This window comes from Octopus bimaculoides, chromosome 2 (genome assembly GCF_001194135.2).
Source record: "Octopus bimaculoides isolate UCB-OBI-ISO-001 chromosome 2, ASM119413v2, whole genome shotgun sequence".
In the NCBI taxonomy this organism is placed as follows: domain Eukaryota; kingdom Metazoa; phylum Mollusca; class Cephalopoda; order Octopoda; family Octopodidae; genus Octopus; species Octopus bimaculoides.
Window position 1 is genome coordinate 122,595,858 of NC_068982.1, and position 10,444 is coordinate 122,606,301.

The window sequence follows — 10,444 nt, forward strand, 5'->3', positions numbered from 1 at the left end:
ACCCAGATATGCACCTATATATACAGGTAGACATAGGTATGCACATACCTGTACGTATATATGCATATACACATTTATTATTTGTTTATATATATATATATATATATATATATATATATATATTATAGCATTATATAATACGTAATCTTTACGCATTTCACTAGTGTATATTAGTATGTTGTGTGATAATTGTTATGTAGATGATTGCATAATCATATAGAAACATCTGATCTAGTAATTTAATCCATTATTATTTACCAACATAAGTAGGTTGAAATTGATAAGTTGGAACTAATAATAATAATAATTATTATTATTATTATTATTATTATTATTATTATTATTATTTCAAATTGTTTTCCACAAGGGTGGCTTGGGAGGTGGGGATGAGTCGATTACATCAACCCCAGTGTTCAACTGGTACTTATTTTATCGACCCCCAAAAGGATGAAGGGCAAAGTCAACCTTGGTGGAATTTGGACTCAGAACGTAACGACAGACGAAATACTGCTAAGCATTTCACCCATAGTGCTAATGATTCTGCCAGCTTGCTGCCTTCAGTAATAATAATAATGATAATAATAATAATAATAATAATAATAATAAAGCTTCAAAAGCGCTCCCAATGTGTGAATATTAAAAGCCCTTGAAATGTACAAGAGTCTCCAGTAATCTCTTGCTTTGACATGGTGTGACAAAATGGACTACATCTCTCTTTTTAAGCCACAATAATAGAGATATGTCATCAAACAAAATCAAAATAAATTGTAGAATTTCCCAAGTTGATTCTCTTTTATGTCTCTTGTTGTGTATGGCACTCTTCCCACTTTTTATTGAACTGAATAACACAGGGTACTGATACATACAAAGAAACAACAACTGCAAAATCTGTCACTTATTCTTTATGAATGACCTGAAATTATATGCTAAGCATGATTAAGTGTCAGAAGGACTTGTAACCACAGTAAAGCAGTTTAACAGCAGTATAGGAATGGAATTTGAACTTGAGAAGTGTGCAAAAGCAACTATCAAGAAGGGAAATGTCACTGAAACACTGCTCATCAAACTTGACCAAGACACCACTATACAAGAACAGGATCCTGAGGGCACTTATAAATATTTAGGTAAAAGTAAGGATGACAGAATCTAACTTACCAAATGAAGGAAAAAATCCAAAAAGAGTATTACAGAAGAGTACAGCTGGTTCTGAAAACTGAACTCAACTCTAAAAATCTTAGCAAAGCAATGAGTATATTAACTGTATCTGTTGCAGGATGGTTGTGTGGATACAAGCTTCCCAGCCAAAATGTTGACTTTTGATATCTTAAATGCTGGGATTGTGCCACATCTCTGGAAGATACAAATTAATAGTCTGTAGATAAATCCACTTCTCTGTAAATTGATATCATTAAAGCATTTGTAAATTGGTACCATGCAGAGCACTTTACTGCTCACTGCTGCGTAACTGATATAATTTCATTTGCTTGCAAAACTGGGCTCAAATTCTCCCATATGTTTTGGGAAGCTAATACGGAAAATTAGTATGGTAACTTTGGGTTACAAAACATAAATATTATTGTTACAGGGAGGCGGGCTTTTGAAAAGCAAGAGGGCTTTTGAAAAAAAAACAGAAAAGGCAAAACTTTGTTGATTACATAATGGATGGCAGTTGCATGCTTTAGGTTCACAACCAGTTTTTACCTATAAACCCCTTTGATTCCTTTTTTACTCAGATGGACCCTCAAAGCCATTCTATGCTTTAAAAATTCTTATATTTTTATAATTAAATATTATTTGGAATTGTATAAAAAAAATTGTTAAAATTGTAGGAGTATAATCAGTTTATTGCACATAAAATTTAACAGTAGAATCTTATATGGACTGCCAAGGGCCATATGGACCCTGGTTGAGAACCACTGCTTTAGGGTCTGATCAAATATATTGAACAGTTAAGTCATTGAACATGTAATGGAGATGTTTTATATAAAAATACTCTCAATATTACTTGAACATTATTCTTTCCTTCTTGTTTTTGAGAAATTGTAATCAGATTCTCATCTATATCATGTACAATTTCTTTAATGCTCAATTAATTACCAATTTCCTTAACGTAAGCATTCATTTTCATCATCATTCATACTTTATATCCTGGTTTTATTTCCTCTTATCAATTAAAAAAGAAATATTACTTTCTATAACTTAGTTCAATCATAATGTTCTTCATTAGATATGTACATAACATTTTATAAAACGAGATACCCTGTTTACTTAGTATAATTGCTTATTTACTCTATATCATTAATCCTGTTTTCTTAACAGTAAATTTTGTACATTTTTTTAATCTGTTTATACATATACATTTGGTTTTAAAGACATACTTCATCTGATACAATTAAGATGTCCAACCCTTGTGACACTATATGGAGCCTTAAAAAGTTGTTTTGTGATGCATGAACTCTTGGTCTTGATTAGTATAAACCAAATACATATGCACACACCCAACCTATTTTATTATTGAACTTTATTGTACTTTTTCTTTATCAGATACTAACATATACACAGGAGTAATAATAATAAAATTGATTTAAAAAATGCCAGTGGTAATGATAATAATAGCAATAATAATAATCCTTTCTACTAAAGGCCTGAAACTTTGTGGAGGAGGGGACTAGTTGATTACATCAGCCCCAGTGTTTCACTGGTGCTTAATTTATCAACCTTGAAAGGATGATGGGCAAAATTGACCTGAGTGGAATTTGAACTCAGAACATAGTGGCAGACGAAATACTACTAAGCATTTCACCCAGTGTGCTAAAGAGTCTGCCTGCTCACCATCAACAGTAATACTGATAACATTAACGATAGTAACAACAATAATAAAAATAATAGCAATAATATAATAGCAATAATAAGAAGAATAGTTCTGAACAAAATTTCATTCACATCATGTAACACATTTAAGTGCAAGTGTGTGTGCTTGCGCACACGTGCGTGCGCGCACACACACACACACACATACATACACTTATATACATACATATATAATCTCACTACGGTCAATTTTGCCATTCATCCTTTCATTGGGAGGGGGAGGGATTCAATGAATATAAGCAGTACACTTTTGTATGTTGTACTTTGGCTTGCAGCCATGCCATAGCACTATCTCCAAGTCTTTTACTTGATTTTATCAATCTTCAGTAATTTGACTGGTGCTTATTTTATAAATCTCTGTCTATCAAATGGCTAAGTTCACTTAGCTTGGCAGACTACAGGTAGTTTTCCTTTTGACATATTGATTTATTGACTGTCCCTTAAATAAAATAAAATTACATTGTTTGTAGTATGATGTAAGAAAGATACTGATTATTAGAACCTCAAGTATGTAATATAATGAATTGAATAACTTCAATTAACTGAGATTATCCATACAATTAGTAGCAAAACCTCCCTCTAAAAGGATGTAAAATCGTGTGTAACAAAAAGCAAGGGAAATAATTCCTAGAAGGATCAATTGCTGTGAGGTTTAGAAGCACAGATATGACAATGTGGTTAATAAGTTTGCTTGACAGTCACATAATTTCTAGTTCAATCCCACTACATGACACTTTGGCAAGTATCTTCTATTACAGTGCTCCGCAACCTTTTCCCACTTGCACTACACTTATATTCTTTTCAAAATTCAGTGGCACACCTGAACTAAAAATATAACTAAAAGTATAAAGAAAAAAATTATATTCAGGTTACACTGCAGAACACTTAACATTGCCTTGTGACATACCAGTGTGCTGCAGCATGCCAGTTGCAGAGCACTGTTCTAAGTAGGCAACGTTTTGAAACATGAAATTCATCACAATATATTTCAACAATGCAGAAACTTTATTCATCAAAGTAAGTACCATTACAATCTACACATTTTTGCCAACAAGTTACAAGTTTGTTTTTCCGGTAATATAAAAATCTGGAGTTCTGGAGCTAATGAACTCTTTGACGGTCTTTCTCAATGACACTCTCAGCATTGGTTTGATTTTTGAACTCCTTCTCTTGCAGGGAACCATCAAGTTGCTTGAAAAACTGGTAATCAGTAAGAGAAAGGTTTGGGAATAAGCTGGGTGGAGAGGAGCTTCGTAGGCAAGTTCCCTCAACTTTCAGAAAGCTCCATACCAATTTAACTTTATGCAGCATTTGCTGTTAGCTTATGTGTAGGCTATGTGGGAAGACAGAATAAAGGGGCATTTGTTAGCTTATATCTCTGAAAGATAACTCTCTTTGCTGTTGAAAAAAATAAACTTGCAGAGATGAAGTTTCAACGCCTTCCTTCAATTTCCTTATACCATTTCTGATAAGAAATTTTGCTTTCATGTAAAACAACTATATTTTGTAGTGATTATCCGTAATCTACTCCCAAAACACTTCAGTAGCTCTACTTTGCATTGCTTTCAAACTTATATATTCATTGATCATTAAAGTGCAACAACCTCCACAATAACCTGTCTTCAATCTGATTTTACGTTCCTAGGTTAATCGGAAACATAGATTGCTGTACTACTCATAAACCTTCCCAGTAGTTCAATTATTTGGTGAAAAAAATACCACCAAAGCAACTTAAACCATCCAAAGCATGGGGTGTGCTTGCTAGTATTATATAAAACATACCCAACTGTATTTCTGTCTACATTACTTAAAGGTATATTCCTTACCCGTATTGTAGACTGTTATTTACTTTTGCTTGGCAGTATGGTCAAGAAGTTCACTTTGCAACCATGTGGTTTTTAGTTCAGTCACATTGTGTGGATCCTTGGGCAAGTGTGTTCTACTAAAGCCTGATGAATGAATTTGGTAGACAGAAACAGTATAGAAGCCATTGTTTGTATGTATGTAGGTATGTATGTACGTTTGTATGTATGTATGTATGTATGTATGTATGTGTAAGTTTGTATGTGTGTGTGTATGTCTGTGTCTGTATTTGTTCCCACCTCTCTATCCCTTGACAACTGGTATTGATGATTATTTACAGATTGGGGTCAATTTGTTTGACTTAACCTTTCAAGGAATTGCCCCAGCTTAGCCACAGTCCCACAACTGAAAAGATCTAAATAAAAGAACATTTTGGACTGCTTTCTTTCATTCTTCAAAATCTGTTATTTGGCAACATGTACATCTAGCCATCTTTTGTTCCAGCTGAACAATAACAAAATTAACTGAATAGAGATTATGAACAAAATTAGTTTTTAGCAATAGAACTGTGTACTGGGATCAAATAGATCAATGTAATTGAATGAGATCAACATAATCCAAATTCTTAGGGCAAATGACAGATGATTGATTCTTGAATTCTCTTTTTGCACTCCCTGAATAGACTTAGGATCAAATTATTGACAAAAACATTATTGACAAAACCATTACTGCTAAACTTGGAATAAATTCTTTTGTATTTAAGATGTAGCAGTTTTTACTTTTTTATCAATCAAAATTCATAATAATTTTTTTAATCTTTTGTCTAATTGTGCTGAGATGTGAACCAAACATTTTGCAGTGACATATCTAACTTCTTATGGTTGTTCTCATCCTAACAAAAATTTAATAGTTTTAGGCTTGATGAAATGAGTACAAAAAACACGATACAATGTAGTCAGGCCAGATTAATTGATGGCTCTCTCTCACCCTCTGTCTTTTGTTAATTCAGAAAAAAGAACTATGATATGCCAACTAATATACATTTTTATATGCTTACATAGCAATTTGATCATAAACACTTCAGTAAGTTACAGTGAATCTGCACTTTGCTGTTTACTTACCAATAATGCAAAACATATTTGGATTTGTTTTTCATACTAATTGTCCAAGTAATATAACGTTTCTTTTATCACATAACTGGTTTACTTTGGCTTTTTTAACATTATAAGCATTAAATAAGCTTTTGTGTATTAACTGTTAATAATCTTGTGGATGGCATTTTATACATTGCTGTATGTTTAGTTAGTGATTCAATTGCCAGTACTTTAGCAAGTAACAGTGAGTTTGCATTTCACTGACAAACTCTGACAGACTGAACCATGTCCTAAGTTGTCTTCTGCATATATAAAAAAAAAGAAAATTGGTCGGGATGGAAGAGCTGTACACATGGCTTTTACAAGATCTCTGAAACTGGTGAGATTAACAGAGTTTGAATTCTTCTTGAGCTGTTGCAAGTCAACAGCTGCAGGCAGAACATGTACAGGGAGGAATTCAAGGAAGCCGATGAGCTGAGAATTGTGGAGTGGAGAATAGGGTGTTGGGTAAACACAATGCAAATGATGAGAGAAGAGAGGAGTAAGTTGGGAGTATTTGAGTGGAGGTAGCATGAGTGTAGTCAGCTATGAGGAGTAGAGGACAATGTAGTGATAGTAGAAAAGGCAGAGAAAGGAGGTAGTACATCTGTGGGCCATAGGTTGGTGTGTGTTAGTGAGTGACTTCATGTTAATCAGTCAAGTGGCCTCTCTTTGGATGCAGTATAAGAAGCCTGAGTGGGTAGCAGCTACACCATGGAAGAGGTAGGGTCAGCTTCCATTGCAGGTCTCATCTGAGCTTAATAGCAGATTAGTTGTTGAGGGCTGAAATATTTCCTCACCTTGAAGTGGCAGGCTAATCTTTCTGATGCAGCTTTTACACTGTTGAAGATGTGTGCTTGCCAGGACAAATGCTCTGTGAAGGCCTAGAACTTGTAGTTTCCTTGAGTGTTCTAATTGTGTACTGTTTGATGTGCAATTGAAAATCACTTTGATCTGAAGGCTATATGTGACATACAACTGTGATTAAACACCCATCCAATTGCTCAGATTGCATGCAAAAGACTACATTTATATATTATTATTAATCTTTGTAAACAACTTCCTCTATTATCAAGATACTGCATGTAATACTAGTCTACAGAGAAAGTGCTGAAAGCTAGCTTGGTCTTACTTTTATTAAAGAATTATTATTTCAAGCTGTTTTGGGTGTCAGTTCATTTTTAGTATATTTTTAATCTCTTTGAATTAGCAACAAAGAATTCCCTGCTTTGAATTATGTATATTGTAGTAAAGGATTTCCAGAACACTGGGTACTATACTGTTTTCTTGATATGTGTTTTTGTGTCTATTGAAGGAGAGAAAACTGGCATGACCTAGTTGGAGGATGTTTTTGAAGATGCATATATGATGAAAATATAATTTTGGTCTATAAATAATGTTTCTTTTTGTGTATAACTTGTTTTTTTACATTGAGACTTTTTTATTCTAAACATTAAATATGATTTCACCTACTTAACTATTGTTTCTTCATGATGTTTTTTTATTTTTATTTTTCAGTCGTTTGAACGTGTGGTGGTACAAAATATTCTCCATGGTTTATCACCAAGCTTATGTGAAGCTATACACAGTGTATCAAGGTGGAAGGTCATTCAGACAGCTTTTCCTCATGTGTTACATGCATGTGCTGCTCTTCTCGCAGAAAGAAAGCAAAGAGATGCTATTGCAAAGTTTACCAACTGTGAAACAAAATTACTCTATACTTTACATTGGATTCTTTTAGATGCAGCATCAGAATGTGAAGACAATTGGGCAGAAATGAATCAGGGAGCTCCAAGTGGACGTACTTACATGCATGCACTTGGTACCATTCAACTTTTTGTGTACTTACTAGCACCACTAGTACACACCTTATCTGAAACAGATTTTCAGAGTTTGAAATTGGAGAATGGATTAAGAATATGGCAGCCTTTGATAGATCATTGCCTCCCTGATGTATCTTGTTTCTCATCCCTTGTCAAGCCTCAACGCAACATCTTGAAAGCTCATCGTAGCAATACAAAACATAACACCAATGCTGCCAACATATACATCGGTAAAGGTTGCTCTGAGCAGAATCTTTATCATGGTGTTGAACTTTGTATTGATGAAAAAGAAGACTTAAACGTTTTCAGTGGTAATGAGCCTACATCTCCATTAGCACCTCTTGCACATATGAGTGACATCTGTGCTTTGTCAAGCTCTGACAGCCAATCTGCCACAGTTGATGTTGTCTGTGAATATTGCAATTCTGTTGTGCCTGTTCGTTCAAGTAAAAATGGTACATGTAAATGTAGAGGGAAAAACAGTAGCATCAAGTTTTCTTTTGATTCAAAGCTTTCTGTTTTGCCTAAGGTACCTGAGACTCCACCAGATAAAGATTATTTAAATCAGAAATTGACAAGTGCTGATACTAGTTGTTCAAAAAGCTCTAGTTCTACATCTCCTGATGTTTTGTCTGCTTGCTATTTTGATATTGCAGTACTTAGGTGTTTATTTTGCCTACATTGGCCTGAAGATGGTATTTATTGGGCTTTAAAGTATATTCATCGTCGACTTTTAGAGATATGTGATGAATATGTTAGAATGGGACATTCAGAACGTGAACGAAGCAAGTCTCTACCAATTCCAAGTATACAAGTGCTACAAATGTATTCTGCCATGCCCTATCCATCTATGAATGTACAGGATTCTGTATATTCTCCCTGTACTCCACGGCGCAAGTCTTATAACACATCCAACCAAAATCTTTCATCCACAAATCTTTCTCAAGCACCCACCACACATAAAGAACCACCCCATAAACGCATTAGAGTAACCGAACTAAAACAGTTGTTTGATTCTTCACGCAACAAGAAATACACTGCCGAACCAGAAGAAAATGAATTACGTTCTCTAAGAAGTACACGTGCTGAACCTTCAAACATTTCTCTCAAATCTCTCAAAGCAGATTCTTCAAGTTCTTGTACTTTATCAACATTAGACACTGATTCTGATTTTCCTCGACCAAATTCAGCATTTGCCAATTACCTTGATGTCAAGAAAGATAGCAAGTCAGATGATATATTTTCTGATCCAGCCCGTCGTAAAAGCATGCCCTCTCTACATCAGTCAGATAAGGATTCACTGGCTGGGACTAATCAGTTAAGCAATCAAGCCTCTCCTTGTTCAGGTAGGGTTGATTCAATGCCTGTTGGATTAAATCTGAAATCCAGCCAACAGCCAAGTCAACGAGAACATCTTTTACATCCTATAATAACCATCACAGAACATAGTCCTTGTGATACAACACCTCTGGCTGCTCCACCTCAATCTCCTAACTTATCTGACAGACAGCGTCGAGGCAGCAATGACTCCAGAAGACAAGTCCAAGACTTCAGCTCAATAACAACACTGAACATGGCACGCAGCATGACTGATTCTAATATTGCATATTCTACTGAAGATGATATTCAGGAAGCTTCAGGATCTGTTTACTATATCCAAGACAATGGCCAATTTAATTATGGCATCATTCTAAAGGCAGTACATTTTGTGTCCATGAATGAACACAGCCCAAGAATATGTGAAGTGTTGTTGAATATTTTAAATTCACTTTTGGATCTAGATATTATAGATATGAAAAAGTCTGAGTCAGAAGCTTCCAAACCAGATTCTACTGGTGTTATTGATGAAAATGCTAAGAAATCAGAAGACAAGAAAGAAACAAATAAAAATGAAGAAACTACTTACTGTATTGCTATGGATAGTATTGTGAGGTAGGAATTTTAAACTACTTTTTGTGTTATTATTTCTTTGTTTTTATTCATGTTTTTTTTAATCTAAATCTTGCATAATATAAATCTCTTGACTGTTCAGCTGCTGATAAACTGGGATAAGCGCTGGTAGCTGGTAACGTTAATGCATTTGCAGGCCTGTCAAAGTTTTCTAGGTAGAAAATTGTTACTGAAGGGATTTTCAGGAAGATGACTATGTAAATATTTGCATTCTCTATAAGTTCCATGTCTGCATTTTCCTCAATTGGTGCTCATAAAAGCATATGTGCCATCTACAAGCTTTTCCCAGAAACATAAGATGCTCTTTGAAATATCTCATCCATCTCATTCTGAAATGTTGAATCCTCAGGAGTAAAGCATACAAAGTTTAAGTTCCTGGGAGACTTAACAGTGATTTGTGATTTATCTCTAACTTAAGGTATTGGACGATATATACATATTTGTTAGACACACGTATATGCATATTTGTATACATTTTAAAAGAGATAAGAGAGAATATCTAGAAGTTTGAGAACTAGAGTTAGCAATAGTAGTAACAACAACAAAGGGAATTTCTGCTAGAAAAGTAACAGCCAAATCTCCCTCAAATCACTCCCTACATTCTTTAAAAAACAAAAGACACACCGAGTAATATAGTCCAAGATACACTATGTATGAATAAAAAACAGGACAATTACAGCTGAAACACTTTTAATCATATAATGTTTGGTTGTAATAAGGTAGTGAACTGGCACAATTGTTAGGACACTGGGCAAAATGCTTAGCAGTATTTCATCTGTCTTTATGTTCTGAGTTCAAATGCCACCAAGGTCAACACTTTGCCTTTCCTCCTTTCAGGGTTGATAAATAATTACTAGTATGGCG

At 34.4% G+C, this 10,444-nt stretch overlaps 1 protein-coding gene across 3 annotated transcripts in view; it reads left to right on the plus strand.

The window, feature by feature from the left end:
- The window catches only part of LOC106882437 (protein unc-80 homolog), a 286,116-nt gene that overhangs the window by 19,615 nt on the left and 256,057 nt on the right, over positions 1-10,444 (plus strand). For all 3 annotated transcript variants that reach the window (XM_052965566.1, XM_052965567.1, XM_052965568.1), the window contains exon 3: positions 7,326-9,562. In XM_052965566.1, the coding sequence (XP_052821526.1) occupies positions 7,326-9,562 (2,237 nt within the window). The remainder of the gene's footprint in view (positions 1-7,325; positions 9,563-10,444) is intronic.